The 20,231-nt window shown below is 37.9% G+C and overlaps 1 protein-coding gene across 3 annotated transcripts; it reads left to right on the forward strand.

Annotated features, from left to right (window-relative positions):
• The first annotated feature begins 545 nt into the window (after window positions 1-545).
• Window positions 546-18,359, forward strand: LOC104606418 (ras-related protein RABH1b). Of its 3 annotated transcripts, none has more exons than XM_010271595.3 (7): window positions 546-923; window positions 2,452-2,522; window positions 14,502-14,590; window positions 14,857-14,968; window positions 17,204-17,294; window positions 17,927-18,085; window positions 18,176-18,359. In XM_010271595.3, the coding sequence occupies exons 1-6, from the start codon at window positions 807-809 to the stop codon at window positions 18,071-18,073; spliced, it is 627 nt and encodes a 208-aa protein (XP_010269897.1). In that variant the 5' UTR covers window positions 546-806; the 3' UTR covers window positions 18,074-18,085; window positions 18,176-18,359. The 3 variants fall into 3 exon arrangements, with proteins under 3 accessions (XP_010269897.1, XP_088745703.1, XP_010269898.1); XM_010271596.3 differs by having other exon boundaries at window positions 575-713; window positions 784-923; window positions 17,927-18,359; XM_088889577.1 differs by having other exon boundaries at window positions 549-923; window positions 17,927-18,359.
• Window positions 18,360-20,231: the final 1,872 nt, after the last annotated feature.

The raw sequence follows: 20,231 nt of genomic DNA on the forward strand, positions 1-20,231 counted from the left end.
GCTCGGGCCCTGATTCTTTATTTTTTTAGGTTGGGCCCGGACTTTGCATAAAATGTAAAACAAGTTTATTGACCAACCCAAATGCATCAATGAGCTAGGCTCGGATTGAAAAGATTAAGCTTGACCTCGACCTCAATCCAGACTCAAGAGACCTATGCTGCTCACTTTGGTAGCTCAAAGGGCTAAAACTAATGACTTATTTTGTTACGGGGATATTACTCCGGACTGGTTGAACTATCTTTTGTTAATCTTTCTTAATTATAATTTTATTTTATTTATAAAAAACTAATAACAAATGAAAATCGAAAAAATGCTAAAAAACCACTGGAAAAGGGTAATATGGGGATTTAAAAGAATTTAAACAGTCGCACAAGAATCTTTTGAAAAAAGACAAAAAAAAAAGACCGAAGAAGAAATGATTGAGAAATAACCGTTACGATAAGAGACGAAACGAAGAAAATGCGCAAGTTATAAGTTATTGACTTATTTCGTATCGGATGGTATCGGCGCAAACAAGTTTTCTACGAAATCTCTTTAAACCATCTAACGCGGAAAGCTGGAAACACATTAAAAACAATGTGACAAGTCATCTATCTATATTTCGATACATCCTTCTTCGAGCCGGATCCCTCTGAGGGTGAAGTAGAGCAGGACCAAATCGAACTTTTCTTTGATTGCATAGGCATCTCCTCGAATTTTCCGGCGACATTCCCGTAGGTTTTCCGGCGAGATTTCAATAGGCGGTTGGTGATCCCGATTTAGATTCTTTGTTTGGTTTCTCAGGTTTGTCGAGACAGATCTCTGTAATGGCTCCAGTTTCTGCTCTCGCAAAGTACAAGCTTGTGTTCTTGGGGGATCAATCCGTTGGGAAGACAAGTATCATCACTCGCTTCATGTACGATAAATTCGATAACACATACCAGGTAAGACTGAGAGAAATAGATCGCCATGTAATAGATCTTTGAAAATTTAATTTTTATTCTGTTTCTATGATGGAGATCATATTAGGAGTTTCTTCGGAATGACAGATCTATTGGTGCCATGCTGTTTTTTCTTTTTTTCATTATTCGTATGTTGTTTTGGTGTTGAATGAATGGTTTAGGTTTTCAGGAATGGTAGGATCTTGATCCGTGTCGCACTTTTACTCATCTATTTCTGTTGTTGATGATATTTTTCGTTGATTTTGGCTGATATGGACCTCGAATTGTTGGAGTCCGTTTCACTTCTGGTTGATAAATTGATTATGATATAAGTCTTTTAATTCTTCTTATTTTGTTTTCTTTCTTGATCATGAAGTTAGGTTGGAAGGACGGTCCTGTTTTGGATTACGATTTATTAGTGAATGCTATCATTTGCAAAGTAGTAAAAGGAATCCTTCGTATCAGGGTAGACTCTGGTTGAAGTTCTGGGTCACTGCATATGATGTAATGTTTTCCCTGCATTTTTGTTATATGATGTGGCAATTGGTTCACTAACGAAACCTGCTCCTATGGATCAGATTCCGACAGTCTATGGATTCTTGATCGACACTTCTACTAACATTTTCCTTTTTCTTCTACTTATTTTACGCGGGTGAATAGTTCGTTTACATGATGACTGCCATTTTTTCCAACAAAAGGTTAATTATTAACAATGATAACATTTTAGACCCTTTTTTAGATGTATTTAACGTTAGAAGTTCCAAATTATGAACCATTTTATAGTATATATTTTTCTTTAGATGTACCTATAAGTCCAAGTTTTATAGTCTTCCTAGTCAGACTCTTGGACAGGCGTTGGATTCCAATTTCCCATGTCCTGTCAATGCAATAGTGGGTTATAGTAGGCACAAATTGGGAAAGCTCTCTTATTAAAAAGAAATGATGGTGCTTAGAAAAACCTAAAGTGTAGAGAAAAACCCACTGCCTCTGTTATGTTTTCTGGAAGGTGATTGTTATCCTAGGCTAAGAAAAACATACAGTGTAGAAAAAACCCCCCATTGTATTTAGCTCCCTTATATTTTACCAAAAAAAAATTGTTTAAGGCCCAATCTTTTTACCACTTATCAAAAAAAAAAAAAATCACACAAGCTTTTTAGTTCCAACTCATTGGCATTTCCCACCATTTGTAATGAGGGGGAGCTGGTATTGTATGGCTAGTCATAGTGAAAACTGTAACACCTGGATGCTTGCATAGGTCTTTCATGCTATGTCCATTTTTCATTGCAGAATTGTTGTACTAGTGCATTGGGTTTTTTACAGCTTTATGTAGCAAAAGTACAAACTTTTAGCATTATACTATGGGTTTGTTTCATTTATTCTACCTGAGCTCACTTACATTACAAGTTGATAACTAGATGATCAGTTCATGCTTGTTATTGACTTTCTAGCAAACAAAAGCTTTTTAGCTTTTATGCAGTGTTTTTTCTTATTCATCTAACCAAATTTAGTTCTGTTGTAACTTGATGATCAGGCTACAATTGGTATTGACTTTCTATCAAAGACAATGTACCTTGAAGATAGAACAGTCCGCTTGCAGCTCTGGTAAGATCAGTAATTCTTGATGTGTCAAATCTATGCATCGGAAATTGATATTTTAGCTTTATTTGTTATTTTATTTCTGTCTGTTTTTCCAAATTATGCATCTGTATATGCGAGATCCTTATCCGTGTATTAACATGTATGATAAATGAGCTCCAAGAATTTGTAGGTTTCACAGGTAAGGAAAAGGTGCAATTTAAGGGGTAGGTTTACTAGGACTAGTTGTGAAATCCAGGGATGATGTTATTCCTAGGGTATGTTGATTTTCCTTAATGATGTTTAGATATGGTGTGAACTTTTGGATTAGATACCATGTAGTAATGAACTATTTTTGCAATCGGTTTTGATGACATGCATGCTTGATTTAAGGGGCATGCCATCAATGATTTATGGTTATTTGAAAATCCTTAGCTGTTGGATGGGTTGAATGTGGAAGTATCTCTTCTCTTTGGCTTGGTTCTACTTGTAAAGTAAATGCCCTTAGACATTATGGTATAATATAATTCATTATTAGGGATGTGTTCTCCAAGAATCCAAATACAATGTGCCAACATATTTGTAACCTCTTTGGCTAGCAAGATGGCATCCCTTATCATCTAGATCCTAAATCTTAACAAATATGACACAACTCCTTGGCGTTGGTTTCTGGAGACCTCTTGAATTGAACTATTTTTTCTCTTGTTTCTCTTGTAAAAGTTCTGTTCATCTTTTCTGTTTTGCTTTGTATATTCTCTTTTGATGATCTCTCATCACCCTCCTAATGTACTTTTGTTTCTCTTGTCAATATTTTTTTTTATTTATTACCAAAAAGAACTATCAAGATTTTCTGATCAATTGAATCTAGGGATGCCTTTGGGTGATAACCCAAAGAAAGAGGGTTTCTAGAACCCGGTGGTGGAAAGATTTGAAAGGAGACTTGCCTCTTGGAAGAAGAATTACCTTTCACTTGGAGGGAGGATTACACTGATTAAGGCTACTTTAGCTAACTTACCTATTTATTTCCTTTCAGTGTTCAAAATCCTAGCAAAGGTAGCTAACAGATTGGAGAAGATGATGAGAGATTTCCTATGGGAGCCGGGTGAGGAGAAAAGGGACCATAGGGTGAGTTGGGAGGTTGTGACCAGAAGCAAAAATCTAAGTGGCTTGGGGCTTGGGAACCTTAGGAAAAGGAATTTGGCTCTTCTAGGGAAATGGTTGTGGAGACTCCCAATAGAAAAGGAGAGACTCTGGGCTAAAGTTGTGGTAAGCATACATGGACTAGAGCAAAATGGATGGGATGCTGGGATCCAAGCTAGGACCACAAGTGCCTCACCTTGGAAAGCCATTCATGATTTGCTTCCATCTTTCTCCCCTCTTATCAGGTATGATTTGAACTCAAGTAACTCCAAAAAATTCTAGGAACAAACTTGGGTGGGGAATGACCCTCTTAAGGACCTGTTTCCTTCTTTGTATGCCCTTTTTGAATTAAAAAATGAGCTAGTTTCTTCTTCCATTACCCCTTCATCTTTCTCTTCTGGGTTTGGGTGGAAATTGGGTTTGAGAAGGGCTATGAGAGATATAGACTTGGATAGTATCTTGAGCCTCCTTGGTATCCTTGATAATGTTTTCTTGGACCCTACTAAGTTGGATTCTAGAATTTGGACCCCCACCCCCACTGGCTCATTTTCTTGTGCCTCTTTTTTCAAAGTCTTTAGTCAGCCCCCTAGTCTTGCTGCCCCTCCCTTCCCGGTTAATGTGGTTTGGTGCAGACCAATTCCCCCTAGAGTTGGTAGTTTTTGTTGGGAAGCTTTTTTGGGAAGAATCAATGCTGGTGATATGCTCCAAAAAAAGAGACCCAAGACATGTTTATCTCCTCACAGGTGTGTTCTTTGTAAAGCGGATGGGGAGATTGATGACTTGCCAGTTTGCCAAGTCCATTTGGGTGTGGGCATTATCCCTCTTTGGGTGTAGATGGGATCCTCCATCAAATTTGCAATGCTTTTTTTCCCCTGCCTTCTTCAGGTGCTGATTGAAAAGGGGAAGGTCCATGTGGAGATGTTTGAGGGCTGCATTATGCTGGGCTTTGTGGGAGGAAAGAAATTCCAGGATCTTCTCTGAAGTAGAGAGAGGCAATGAAGTACTGAGAGGACTGATCCATATAAGGGTAGTATAGTGGCTGAAATTGTCAAAGTTGTTTATAGACTTCACAGTGGATGACTTGTTGAGGAAGTGGGGTGAGATTGCTAATTGCACCCAGACCAAAAACAGTATTGAGTGTGTCTTGGACCCCCCACTGGCTGGTTTTTTAAAACTAAACTTTGATGGGAGTAACTGGGGGAATCCTGGGCAATTAGGGATTGGAGGTGTGTTTAGGGATGAGAATGGGTTTGTTTCATCCATGTTTTCAGGCCCAATTGGAGTGGGTGACTCTCTCAAGGCTGAGATCTTAGCAGTTTTGAAAGGAGTCCAAAGAGCTAAGGAGATGAATATAAGAAAACTCATCATTGGAGGGGACTCGGAGGTGGTGGTAGGGTGGCTAAATAAAGAAGATGGCAGGTTATGGATGTACAATAATGAGAGGAGGAAATTCAGGTGGCTGGTTCAAGAGATGGAAGTTAAGATCAGTTGGGCGAAAAGATCAGTTGCTAATGGGTTAGCTAAGTAGGGAGTCGGGAGGGAGTCATTGTTTTGGGCACAAGTGTAATTTTCTCAATTTTCTATTCTTGGGAGCTCAAGCTCCAATTGGAAGATAAGAAAGTTTATCTTCCTCCATGTAATTACTCTTGTGATTAATTAATGTAATGTTGTTATTGATAAAAAAATGTTATTCTTATTATTTTTATGTGGATCCCCTCTTGATATTGTTATCCTAGAATGGGAAGTTGGCAAATGTTTTGGCATATGAGTGCTAAAAGATGCACCAGCCAATGGCTTAAAAGGAGAGGGGGTTATGAGCAGGCCATCTATATAGGGGGTCTAACCATATGTTAATAGGCTGTACTCTTATATTTTACTATTATTTCAATTTTCATTTTGAAACTGATATGGACTGTGGTCTCTTCTTTGACCTCAAGGAATCTGAGAATGAATTCTAAAGAATCTTGAACTTTTCAAGAAAGTGATCTGCTTTATTCTAATCACTTTGTCAAACCATTTTCATATCACCTCCAAACTGACCTTTATCAATTATCATGAACTTACTAAAGATCATGTATCGGTGATGTTGGAAGAATCTCCCTGGACCTCAAACAAACTGACAAGGAATATCTTGAAAGTACAGATCAGATTCAACCTCTATTACACCTAAATGTATTATTTATCTACTTAAAAAAGAAAAGAAACAGAACTTACAAACAAGCAAACACAGTTGGCATTAGAATATAAGTGGCCCGATTGGACTATATATTGGAATTTCATAACCATGATCAAGGTGCCAAGTTGGTAGATTGACTTAATGAAAAAAAAAAAGAGAGGAAGAATGCCAAGAAATGAATATTTGGATTTCATTCCACAGCTCTTTTGGCACTTTATTGAACCAAAAGCATATGATCCTTTGTACAATGTGTTGCTGTACATGTATAATCCATATAAGGACCTCAAAAAAGAAACAACAAAAATGTCATCTTATAAATACATTATGAATAGACAACCAATCTGCAAGTGTTCCAACCACCATACTGATGACTTCTGCTTCAGATGTACATTTATGTTCAAACATTGCAGCACTTTTGTTGTATCAGCTGGTAGTAATAGTTCTTGTTGATCCTCTAGGTCAATGCATTTTTGTTCTTTCTTTTTTCTTGCGACAGTAACAGTAGCAATTTTTTTTAATAAGTACCTTGAACTATTATTAAATCAACACCATAATAGAAGAGAGGCATTAGATGCTTCCTCTCCAACAAATACAAAGTACATGTCTAGTACAATTGATTTCTATTCATCCCATGCTTGGCTTAGGCATTTGCTGATCTCCTTTCTCATGGAACCCGAACTGGTATAATTGGTTTAGTCAGTTTGGGTCCATGGGTGGACCTGGCCCATTGATAGCCCTACTGTTAGGGCACTAATTCATCATTCAGTAGACCTCTTCAGAACCCAACTTACCAATTGTGATCCACAACCCACAGGAAGTAATGAAAGAGCAATGAATTAAAAAAAAAAACTCATTTTTTGTACAAAGTAACATAGCACAAGGAAGGAAAAATGCCCTTTTGTGGAGAGGAGCCAACCCAAACATCTTCCCAAAACCTAACTAAATCTCTAGAACAAATATCATGACTGAGTAATTGATGAAGGATGTTATGAATAGCCTTCTGTGATGACACCAAAGTAGCCCAATGTGGTACACCTACATCCCATCAAGTTCCCAACTTACCATGTATACTAGCCATAACCTCATCCACAATCTCTCCTTCACCAATGGCCATCTCCACAACCATTTCCCTAGTAGAGCCATATTCTTCATTTCTTACCTACATTACCAACACCCAGACTGCCTTCTTGAACACTTTCACGAACTACTTTTTTTTTTTTTGATCAATAACACTTTCATTAATTCATCAGTAGAAAATTTACAAGTGGAAGACAAACACACTTATCTTCCAAAAGTCACAAAGAACTTCAAGAAAGGAAAAAATACAAAGATACAAAGACACTACCGTTACAGCTTAGCCCAAAACAAAGAATCCCTTTCCGCCCCTTGTTTTGCTAACCCGTCAGCTAAGGAATTAGCTGATCTTTTAATCCAACATGTCTTAACTTCCATCTCCCGCACCAGCCATTTGAATTTCCTCTTCTCATTATTGTACTTCCATAAATCATTTTGATCTTTAGTCAGCCACCCTATCACCACTTTTGAATCCCCTTCAATTATAAGTTTCCTGATGTTCAATTCCTTAGCTTTCCTGGGCTCCTTCCATAACTGCACATATCTCAGCTCTAAGGGAGTAACCCACTCCAATTGGGCCTGAGAACATAGCAGAGATGACCCCATTATCATCTCTAAAAACACCCCCGATCCCCGATTGTCCCGGGTTTCCCCTACTGCATCCATCAAAGTTTAATTTCATGAATCCACTAGGTGGGGGGGTCTAAGCCACATTCATTACTGACTTGGTCTGCGTGCAATTTGCAATTTCACCCCACTTCCTCAACATGTCATCCATAGTGTGATCTGTGAATATTTCCAAAGATTTCAGCCACTGTACCGCCCTAAAGTGTATGATAGCCCTCAGATCTGCTGGCCCTCTCCGAGTTTCTGAGAATATCCTGGAGTTTCTTTCTTCCCACAGTGTCCAACATACTACAGCCCTTAGTCCTCTCCACATTGTCCTTCCCCTTTTTAACCACCACCTGAAAAAGGAAGGGGAGAAAAGGCCCTGCATGTCTGATGGGGGATTCTAGCTGCATCCAAATAAGGAGAAAGCCCAATCCCACAATGACCTCGCGAAGTGGCAAGACACCATTAGGTGAAAACCAGTCTCCCCATCTGCTTTACACAGAACACACCACTGAGGTGACAAGCAAGTATTGGGTCTCTTCTTTTGGAGTAGATCACCAGTGTTGATTCTTTCCAAATAGGCTTCCCAACAAAAACTACCAACCCTAGGAGGTATAGCTCTGCACCAAACCTCACCAACAGGGAAAGGGGACAAGGTAGGACTGGTGGACTGACTTAAGACTTTGAAGAACGAAGCACAAGAGAAAATGCCATTGGGGGTAGGTGTCCAAATTCTAGAATCCGCCTTAGTGGGGTCTAAGACAACGTTATCAAGAAGTGTAAGAAGGCTCGAAATACAGTCGAAGTTCGAGTCCCTCAAATCCCTTCTTAGACCCAAGTTCCACCCAATCCCAGAAATGGAAGAGGACGGGGTGGTGAAAGACGAGATCGGCTCATTTTTCAAATCAGAAAGGGCATACAAAGACGGAAACCGATCCTTTAGAGGGGCGCTCCCCACCCAGGTTTGTTCCCAAAACTTTATGGAGTTACCGGAATTCAAGTCATACCTGATATTAGGAATGGAAACTGGTAGCAGGTCATGAATGGCTTTCCAAGGAGAATTGCTTGTGATCCTAGCTCTGATTTCAGCGTCCCATCCATTGTGCTCCAGCCCATGACTACTTCTCATCTAACTAAATGGCTTTCTTCCCTTCACCCAACTTTCACAAGAAATGCCTTGTTACTTTGTCCATCGTTTTTGCCTCCTTTTGTAGGATCCTAAAGATCGAGAGATAATAAATTGGCAAATGTAGATTTTATCAATGTGATTCTACTTCCTAGTGAGATATAATTCCTTTTCAAAGCTGCCAACCTCTTTGCACATTTCTCTAAAATTGGGTTCTAGAACCTATTTTCCTTGGGGTTTGTTCCTAAAGGAAGACCTAAGTTAAAAATGCCAACTAGTGGTGGAACACTCCAGAATAGTCACTAAAGCATTTATCTCTCTTCCTCTATATCAATCCCCACAATACAACTCTTCTCAAGAATGATTTTCAGGTTGGAAACAACTTCGAACTTCTTCACAAGTTCTTTCAAATTCTTCATCAATCTCTAATTTCCACCTTCACAAAAAAAATATTATATCATCAACAAACTAAAGGTGGGTAATTGAATGTTATTTCTACCTACTCTCCACCCTTTAATCTCCTTCTCCCTATCAATCTTGGAAATTAGCCTACTAAAGACATCAACTCTAACCACCCTGTTAACAAACAAAGATGTAGTGATACGATTTTATGCACCCAAACGTCCACTTGCACCATCTTTCTCCAAAACCACAGTTTCCAATACCTCAAATATAAGAGTCCAGTCCACCAGGTCGTAGGCATTCTTTATGTCCAACTTACAAACAAAACCTTTTACTTCACGATCTTCTCATCTCCTACACACTTTCATTAGAAACAAGTATTTGATCAATTTTCTGCCTCTCCCGAATGAAAGCCCCTTGATGTTTATTGATTAATGAAGGAAGAACCACTTTAATCCTTAGGGAAATAATCTTGGCTATTATTTTATAGATACTAGTCACTAAACTAATTGGTCTATAATCCTTTGGGTGACTAGTCTCAGGCTTCTTAGGGATAATGACTAAAAAGGTTGCATTAATCCCTGCATACAATTCATCCTTCACAATTCCCCAACAACCTTGATAAAAAGGCCATTGTGAAATCATTTGGTCCCAAGGCTTTAGATTTGTCCATTGAGATGGCCTTCCTTATTTCTTCCTCTTCAAATTTTCTTTCAAGCCATTGATTATTTAAGGAGTTCTCATTGAAAAGATCTTCTTCTTCTACAAAGCTTACTTTTCAGGAAAGCTGGACCCCTTCATAACAGCAAGCCATTGATTATTTAAGGAGTTCTCATTGAAAAGATATTCTTCTTCTACAAACCTTACTTTTCAGGAAAGCTGGACCCCTTCATAACAGCAAGGGGTGAAGTTGAAATTTGATGGGAGCTCTTTAGGTAACCTTGGCCCTTCAAGTATTGGAGGAGTTTTAAGAGATGGAGAAGGAAAAGTGATGGCTTTATTCTCAGGACCAAAGGGGGTAGGAAACTCACTAATAGCTGAAGTGGTGGCCCTTCTCCAAGGCTTGAGATTGGATAAACAGCTAGGCTTCTAACATATTGAGGTGGAAGTTGGTAATAGGGTGGATGCAAACAAATAGCTTGGGGATCTGGACCCATAGACGGATTGTGAGGGATATCAAATGCCCAAGAAGGGAAATTGGGGCAAGTTTTAGGTGGGTTAGAAGGTCAGTAAATAGACTGGCTGACACCCTAGAAAAATGAAGGACTCTACTAGGGAGGAATTGTCTTGGGCTGTATTATAATAGTGAGCTACTTGGAGGGGTCAACACCTTATCTTGGGTGCTTGACGGTTATACACTGTTTTATTTTAATATATGAATGAAAGTTACAATTTTCAATAAAAAAACCTTTCCAGCCACCAAACTGCCTCGTCATCCAGTAATGGCCAATCAAGCCCTTCCCAAGCTCATCCAATAATGGCCAAACGACAGTAGTGTTGCCACAAAGGAAGTTGTTTCTTTGTCAAGCCCATTATGATTATCCCAATGTTGGGAGGGGTGAACTTGTTATGGGCTTAACCAGACAACATGCAATGTCATCTCTCAGACTCAAACCTGCATCCTCACACTTGTGAGGCTGGGGTTTTTTCATTACACCAAGCAATGACCCCTTTAGTTGTTTATTTGTAGTAACCACAAAAAACATGTACATTATTTTTATTATTAATTATTTATAATAAGGTTGCTGGGTCAGTGTAAAACCATCCAAGTTGTTTATTTCCATTATGTGTGTAAATTTTTTTCAAGTTGCATAGGGGACAGGGCTGCTTCTGCTTGGAGACTAGTATTTGCTTCTTGGGTGTGTTTGGATCAGTCTCTAGGGCCTTTTTTACTTTTTAGTTTAGTAACTGTGAGAAACAAAAGTACAAAGGAAAAAAAAAGGAAAGGTTCCAAGTATGTCCAGTAATCTCCAAGGAAGCATCTTTTATAAGGTCATTATCTTCAATGTGCTTTCCAAAAGGTTTCTTCTATGGCACTCATACTCTCATAGTTGGAAAGAGGTGTGGGAAACAACATGGGAAGTTGGACTAGGAAGTGGCCCTTGAAAGCCTTACAAATGCAAAGGGGAAATATAAGAAACACCAAACAAATGGAAAGGTGAACTAATAAGAGGTAAATACATTGACTACAAAGATGTATTCTTGTTCAAGACCTCATGTGGAACCCCTGGTGGGCAAACAGCCTTGCCAATTTTCTGGCTAGGGAAGGAATTACTAGATCTGATTAGGTTTGGAGAAAACCATGTCTGGGAAGGAATAACAAAACTGTGGGTGTTAGCCATGAGCCCCTTGTACTGGTTCCTTTTTCCCTAATTTTGGGAGAACAATTCTTTACCTCATGATAAAAAAGATTAATAAATGTTATTTCTTTCCAGGATCCTTTGTTAATTCTAATGTCAGAATAGAGGGATTTGCAGTCATTCTGCTGCAACACGTCCTTGTAGATGGAAATTTTAAAAGCTCTAGTAACTGATAGAAAGGAGGTCTCCAGCCATGTCCAAGGCTTGGAATGCACTTCAAATCTGTAATAACGTTACTTCTCCCTGCTCTTCTTTTACCTTTTATCACAAACTTTAGGGCTCCTCTGGACCTTCCTTTAATTTGTACTTGCTTGTCAGCATCTTTGGCTTAATTTGACTTTGACTTGAGTCTCTTCTTTTCCTTGTGATGTAAAGGTGTCTTTGTTTTTGTCAATGAGACTAAGGCTTCCTTCACTCCCAACAAATGATCTTTTGGTGATAGTAATAGGAGATTTGGCAGACTGATGAACTATTTCCAGGAAAATTGCATGTACTCTGTATGGTTTTATTAGGATCATATTAATCAGAACAATATTTTTTAATCAAATTAATCAGAACAATATTCTATACCTGGTATACACTTACATATCCTTCAGATCTGAAGCTCTAATTCCTTGGAATCTGACTGCCCCATTGTTTTCCGTGTTCTCAACTAGGGATGCAAATGAATCGGATCAGATTCGAATAAGGGTATATCTGAATCCGATACGACAATGTTCATTGTAGATCCAAGCGGATCTGATAGGCCACGATCTGAATTCGAATCCGATTGGTAAGTCGGATATTCGGATCTGATTCAATCCGATTTGTTTTCTTTAAAAATTAATAAATTACTAAAAAATAAAATATACCAATTTAAATAAAGAAAAACAAAAAATACAAGTATTTTTTAATTATTTTCATCATATATATACATGTTTTTTTATAAAAAATAAATAATATAACAAATTTACAAAATTACAATATAAATAATATATTTATAAATAAATAACACATATATGTATTATATATATTTATATAAATAGATATATAACATATATCGGATTGGACAGGGGACGATCCTAATCCGGATTCTGATTGGACACTATTATCCAATCCAAAGACCCGAATTGGGGCAACCCGAATTCGACCAAATAGGATCCATTTGCACCCCTATTCTCAGCTTCCAAAGTTGAGAGTATTTGTAGAAAACACCTTTTTTTTTTTTAATTTTCTTTTGTTTTTTTGATCCACTCGGAGTGGCTGGATTTTCCATCATATAAAAAGCCACATAACAGATGCCTAGGGGGTGAGAAGTCCATATTAGGGTTTTTAGTAACTAGGGTTAGTGTAAGTATAGCTTGAGAAAACTCTTCTCACAACCCTTGAATTGACATTTTTAAATGCACTGAGGATTAGATATGTTTTCCTTTAACTGCAAGGGGGGCTCAATAACACATTTACAATCACACCCCTAAGCCTTAAAAAAATTCTGGAGAAACCCTTTCATGCAATACTAAATGATAGCTCAGTTCTTCTAGACAACAATCATTATGGTTGGGAAACTGTAATGTTTCATTGTCCAACCTTGCCACCACCAAGTATGGTTTACCAAAGAATCTTTCCATTGCTAGGACTCTTGTAAAAATGCATTATAACAAACATTCTGCAGATATATATTTTCATATTTAGTAAATAAACTTCAAAAATTTTCAAAGAACAGTTTTGATTTATCCACCCAAGTGTTCTATGAGTCCCAATCATACTAGGAAACCTTTTCAAGAATTTAAGTCCAACTAGGAAACTTTCTTATTATCATTTTGATTTTAACTTGTCACCGATTCAAGAGTGCTAGTTCACTTAGGAAACCTTTTCAAGAATTCTAGTCCAACCAGGGAACTTTCTTATTGTCATTTTGGTTTTAACTTGTCACCAATTCAAGAGTGTTAGTTCACTTGGGAAACCTCAACTATGATATTCTCCTCTTGTCTAATGATATATATTTCCTTTTTAAACATTACCAAACCCTAAGGTCGCCTTCAAATCATCCAACACATACAATTATTGGCCAGATATGACCTTAGCACCCTAAGTCTGCAAACTTCTCCGGTTCAAGGGCTAATGTCACTTTTGCATGTGTGATGACATAGCTATCTATAGTGAATGTTTATCATTGTTTCAGTCATCTGGATCACATCAGTGTATGTCCCCCCCACACCTGGATGTAGCTCTGGTGTCTCCACTTCTTTGGTACCATAAATGTGTTGATAATCTAATTTGATTGCCCTCAACTGCGATGTTTTAGTTCTACAAGGAGCTCAGTCATTGGATCTCCTTAGGAGTTTCACTCAAATACCTAATGCCCTACAATATTACCTGAGAACCTTAGTTACAAGTAAATGCAGCTTAAATAAAATGACTGACTATAAAAATAATGCAAATGCATTAACATTAAAAAGGTTATAGTACAACTGTACAAGAGAAAGGCTTTGATGTGCACTTGAAATACATAATTTCCGACATTTGGAAATCTAACATGGTGCATATATTTGATAACAAGGATAAAAGAACTGGTTAATTAACAATCTCAGCTGTCCATGGTGGCAGTGAGCCATTCCGAAGCAAAGTGGACTGAGGACTGGTAAAGGAAAGACTAAAGCCTTCCCTATAAACACCATCAGACTGGATCAACTGGACTTGCTCAGCTGTGCCATACTGCCAAGCAATCAGTCTTGGCTAACTTCTGTAACAAGATAATACCACTGTACATTGCTTAGAAACTAAAAGGTTCCATGCTTGATACGAAGTATATATGCATAAGAATGGTTGGAAAGTGTACATTTGAACATTTATATAATGCAATGCCCATGCAACTGAAATACTGATAAAAAAAGTCCATGCAAGATGCAACTGAAACAACCACCATTAGCTTTTATAGTTCTTAATTAAGGGAAAATTATTGGCAATGCATGAAGCTAGAGAGTAATTGATGAAAGAACTTTTGAATACATGCAGTTTTACTCTTTTGACAAGGAAATTTCGCAAGGGTTGTTTTTCCATGTTGCCTTTCATGTATTTCCTTGAAACTTTGCTCTCTTTTTGAAGGTTTATCTTATAATTCTGTTGTGTGTTGATAGGGATACAGCTGGACAGGAAAGATTCAGGAGTCTCATTCCAAGCTACATTAGAGATTCATCTGTTGCAGTAATTGTATACGATGTTGCAAGTATGCAACTCTTCTATTTTGTTTTTACATCTGGGATGATTCTTCATTCATTGTTCCATTGATTCTCATGCGCTTATAATTTTATAAGCCTGGAAAGTAAATTCAGCTTTTACAAGCATTCAACATAATGTTCTGTACTTGAAGTTCCAGCTTGGCATCCAAGTTAATCCTTGTTCTGTATCTTCATATCATAACCACTAATTGAATTTTGTTCTGCCCTCTATGATAATTGTGCTGAATATTTTGTTTCATTTTGGTGGTTTTAGGCCGGCAATCTTTTCTTAACACTTCAAAGTGGATTGAAGAAGTCCGCACTGAACGAGGCAGTGATGTTATTATTGTCCTTGTTGGAAACAAAACGGACCTTGTTGACAAAAGGTAATATTCACCTTCTTGGTTTGGTTTCCCCTGGTCCCTTTTCTTTTCATGGGAAAAAGTTATCTAGGGGTGGAGGTTATCTCAATCGATATTGCAGAGAAATTTATATTTTCTTGAAGATTAATAATGAAATAATGTTGGTTGGTTTTTAACTTTATGGCATATGTAAGGGTTGCTTTTTTTTTGGTTAAAATGAGAGCAATGCTATCTATGGTGGTATCTTGGATGGGGTGGGGTCTGTGAAGTAGAATGGGTGTCTTCAGGTAGTTTGATTTAATTTGTTTCGTGTTTTCGGTCAGGTGTTCCTTCACTGTTTTCCAGGAACTTTGGATTTTGGTTATAGCAGTTTGATGCATATCTAGACATTTTAAAGCTGATGTTATGGGAATGAATGTTCTGTAATTTCTTTAGAAGTTAGGTGTTGGGAGAGCACTAATTGAAGAAGAATGGAGGAATTGGATTTCAGTGGAAAAAAGCTCATCAAATAGGGGAAGGTTTCTTAATGATTTTATACTCTTTTAAGAGCTGAAATTCTTGCTGTTCTTCAAGGGGTACAATTTAGCAAGATAATTGAGCTTTGACAAGTTGGTTATCGAAGGCAAGGTTCAAAATATCGATACACCCGATATGCCAGTAGGGGTGTATCGGGCGATATCGGTACTTTTTTTTTTCAAAACTGGTTCAGGGGGGCTGGTTTAAGGCTCCTCCACCCCCTGAACTGGTCAGAACCCCAATACACCCTCTGTAGGGGCGTATCGGCCGATAGGGGCTGATACGTGTCGATACTTTGAACCTTGATTGAAGGTTCCAAGGTGGTAATAGGATGGCGACAGCAACCAGAACTAGTAATTTGGAATTATAGGGAGGAAATAAAAAAAGGTTTAAATGGATTAGTGGGTAACATGACATTAAGAATTCAATGGGAAAGGAGATTGGCCAATGGTCTGGCAGACCTTTTAGCTAAGCAAGGAATTGATAAGGAAAACCTGTTCTGAGTTCAGTTGTAAATACATTTTTGTTGTTTCTTAGGGGAGTTTGCACCTCCCAACTCCTGCTTCTATGTAATTTTTCGGTCTCTCTTTAATGAAGCCTTTCCTTTATCTATTAATCAATCAATAAATAGAATAAAGTAAAATAGGGATAGGTCCATTCAACATTTTTAATGCAACACCTCAAGAATGGGCTCCACTAGAGGAATGAGTCATGAAGCTGAATTTTGATGGAAGTGGTAGGGGCAATGCAGGGTCATCAGGAATGGGAGGGGTTTACAGAAATGAGTGGGCATATTATGGCTTTATTTGCAGGTTCGGTGAGAGTAGGGGACTCACTAGGGCTGAAGTCATGGCTGTAATGGAGAAGTGCAACTGGCTAGAAATCTGAATTTGGAAAAACTAGTTGTTGAAGGTGATTCAAGATTGGTAACATGATGGTTGCAGCAAGGGGAGGCAGCTTTATGGCAATACAAAATGATTAAAAAATTCAGGCAGCTGACCTGAGATATTGAAGAGATGGGATTCAATCCTCATGAAATGGTGTTCACACTGTACTCACAGCCACTTGCAGCTGTGCATTGGGAATATCTCCCCATGAATAAAAACATGCAAGTATGGAGATATTCCCAATACACGGTTGCAAGTGGCTGTGAGGATGGTGGTAGCACTGTTTTGTGAGTACTGAATCTGAATTCGGTATTGAAGTGACGAGAGAGAGAGAGAGAGAGAGAGAGACATTTAAATTTCCTCTTTATTTATCCAAAAAATTTTAAAAATTTCCCCTTTTCATTTGTGTAGTTCCAAAGCCTAGAATTGTCTTCTTTTAGCCAGCTCACTACAGTCTCGGAGTCTCCTTCTATGATCAGTTTATTGACATTTAGATCTTTAGTCCTTTGTACCCCCTTCCAGATCTGCTAATATCTCAGAAAATTGAACTGTTATTTATCAGAAAAAAAAACGTTTTTAATGTGGGACATATGTTCTGGTATTACTCAGATCTCAAGTGTGCCTTACATCAACATCTATCTTTTAACAAGCGTTGTGGATCTTTCTTCCTCGGTAAATGCTCACATAAGGCATTTTTATGTCTATATACTAAAATATTGACGCAAGTTTAAGTACAGACCAAATGAATTTGCATTGCTACTTACACTTCAGTATTTCATGATTAACCAAACCTTATATGTTGGATATTCTATGTCATCATTTAGTCTCACCTTCAATGTCGTGGATGATCCAACAGGCAAGTTTCAATAGAGGAAGGAGAAGCCAAAGCCCGTGATCTTAATGTCATGTTCATTGAAACAAGTGCAAAAGCCGGCTTCAATATCAAGGTTAACCCTTAAGTTTATTTCATTTTTCTTCCTCTTGATTTAATGATTTCTAAGACTCTGTTGAACAGCATAATGTTGCATCAGCGCACCTTTAGTTATTGAGGTCTAACATTCTTATGGACCAACATTACATTTATGTAATGATCCTAATTCAGTGATGTATTATTATTCTAGACACAAGATAGCAAATGATAAGAGAAAAATGCTTAGGCTTAGTTTGGCAAGAGTGCAAATACAAGGTTTAGAAATACCATATGTAAGGTTTTGTACTGCAAGTGTTTGTATTTGCACACTCTTCCCTAACTGAGCCTCAGTTTGGAAGGAGTACAAGTACAAATATGTAGAGTGCAAAACCTTGCATTTTGTATTATTTTGTATGTATTTGTACTGTACTCTGTACATATTTGTATTTGTACTCTTTCCAAACTGAGCCTTAGGATCATATTTTCTACTCAAGATTTGGCTGAGCAGAATTTTCTGGAAGCAATTGAACACCAGGTTCAAAAACCCTGCACTGCATGAATTGCTAGGAACTTGGTTTACTGCGCTGCCATCGCTTGTAAATCCGTTCCAACTTCCTGCTGTTACTATTTCATATTTATTGATTGATTTTGATGTATTTATTTCAACAGGCACTTTTCCGGAAGATTGCAGCTGCATTGCCAGGAATGGAAACACTTTCTTCGACGAAGCAAGAAGACATGGTTGATGTGAATCTGAAATCTACCACTGGTGGTGCATCACAGTCACAGCCACAATCTGGGGGATGTTCCTGTTGATGCATATATGTGGTAGGGATCCTCGTATCTCTGCCATGTTTCCTGTTTTATTGGTTTGTAATCCTTGCCTCATCTGTAAAGGTTGTCTTCCTCTTTATGCAGTATTTCACTTTGGTACAGTTAGTTGATTCTTCAGCATGGCAATATTCCTTCTGCAATGTGGACTATATTGAAGAACCTGGTAATAGACCAATTAGAATACTGTTGTGCTGGTCGAATCGAACTTTTTTGTGTGGTTTGTAGTAAGATCCGTTTAGAACATTATATAGAACTTTTATGACGAAAAGCTTTTTTTTTTTTTCTGTTTTTTTGGCATAAAATGTATTGTGGGTGAGTCATTTTTTCTATTATTGTCAGAAATTAGCAAGTTGTGAGTTGAGGCTTAGTTAAACAAGGGTATGGACAAAAGGTTATTATGTCGTTGGCTTCAGATACACCAGTCCTGTGCCTTTTGGAGGGATAGAATGTCCCAGTAATGTTGGGCCTCCGATGGAGTAGGTTATGCACCAGTACTGTGCCTTTTGGAGGTTCACATCAGTGACCATAACAAAGTGGTATACAATTCACATGTGCTACTTTTTATTTTTTAATGACAACTAACCTTTGACAAACTAAGTTTAACCTATTAACTAATTTTCTGATAAATGACCTTAGCTTATTTCTCTCCCCTATTTTATTGCCTATTACATGTTGACTTATCTCATAACCCACCAACAGTTTAAATTTGAATGAATGGATGGGCATATTTTTGGATGTTTGGTTCAAAGAATGGAGTTTGAGTGGAAATGGGTCATTGTAATCTTGCAAACACCATTAGGCTCAGTTTGGAAAGAGTACAAATGCAAATATGTACAGTGCAAATGTATACAAAATAATATAAAATATAAGGTTTTGTACTCTACATATTTGCATTTGTACTCCTTCCAAACTGAGCCTTAGTTTTTTAAGTTTTAAACAGCAAATGTCTTGAGAGGGGGTCTGGTCTCTGAATACTTTGGATCCAGTGCATTTGGACTAATAAAGGAATTTCTCTTCAAGTCCATCCGTTTCATCAAACGTTAGATGTGGGTTACATTAGCAATTCTCTCGGCAGGAAAGAGCTTTTGAATGTGATTTTTCAACTACTTTTGATTAAAAAATTAAGTTAACAAATTGAAACGAACCCTCCGCCTGACGCAGTTGGATCAACTTACAAAGGCGAGTAAAATTACAGTTGAAATTTGTGGCAGCCTTTGATAATAATGAATAGGCAAAGATGAAAAAGTGATGTTGCTTCGGCTTTTTGTTTGATAGGTAGGAATGTAGGATGAATGGCCAAGATGGTTCTGAAACGAAATCTAATTTGGTCCTCACAAAACTGTCCTCATAGGCCTTTGCAGCTGTACATTGGGAATATCCCCTCGTGAATAGAAACATACAATTACAGAAATGTTTGTAATGCATGGCTGCAAAAGGAGATACATTGTTAAGGTGTGTTTGTGGGATCTGCATTTCTTGCCTTTCCTCTCCTAAGTTCTTTCCCTTGGTTTCTTTTACAAAAAAGGGTGTTCCTAACAAAAGTATTGTAGTGATGACTGATCTCTGACAACTTCTGTGGCTGGATTTGTCCCGAGTTAGGTCTAGTATGAAGCTTCTGCTAGTTGGAATTGGTGTCAAGTGTCTGAAGCTTTTGTTACTGTTGGTTGCTTCTGTTTATAAGAATGTTCTTGAGTGATTTTTTTTTGATAATTGAATGAAATTTATTAATATCAATGATAATTAGTACAAGGTCCCCAAGGAGAGGCACGAGATGCAACCTCTCCAAGCTAATCAAGTATAGCTTCCCAATATACTAGAACAAGTTACAATGTAGCACAAAAAAGACCTTCCCTAGAAACCCCCTATTTGGCCAAAAAATCAGCCATAGTATTAGTTGACCTGTTTACCTATTTAACCTCAATTCTCATATTACTAGTTAACCACTTTACTTTTTTTATGAGATCTTTGTAGCACCAAATGATAGCATTTGGGTTTAGAAGCCACCCTGTTACCACCTGAGTCCCCTTTAACTAGGAGATGTTCCACCCCAAGCTGGTTGGCAATTGGATCCCTTGTACAACTGCTAGTATTTCTGCCCTCGTAGAGTCCCCCACTCCCATTGATCTAGAGAATAAGGAGA

This window comes from Nelumbo nucifera, chromosome 6, assembly GCF_055504915.1.
Source record: "Nelumbo nucifera cultivar China Antique chromosome 6, China Antique-T2T, whole genome shotgun sequence".
NCBI classification, from domain to species: domain Eukaryota; kingdom Viridiplantae; phylum Streptophyta; class Magnoliopsida; order Proteales; family Nelumbonaceae; genus Nelumbo; species Nelumbo nucifera.

What these genes read in the sequence shown, in the direction of transcription:
- LOC104606418 (XM_010271595.3), top strand. Translation starts at nt 807, where the DNA reads ATGGCTCCAGTTTCTGCTCTCGCAAAGTACAAGCTTGTGTTCTTGGGG. An exon ending in ACGGACCTTGTTGACAAAAG is followed by an intron (nt 14,969 to 17,203) that starts GTAATATTCACC and finishes ATGATCCAACAG; the next exon opens with GCAAGTTTCAATAGAGGAAG. An exon ending in AAGCCGGCTTCAATATCAAG is followed by an intron (nt 17,295 to 17,926) that starts GTTAACCCTTAA and finishes TTATTTCAACAG; the next exon opens with GCACTTTTCCGGAAGATTGC.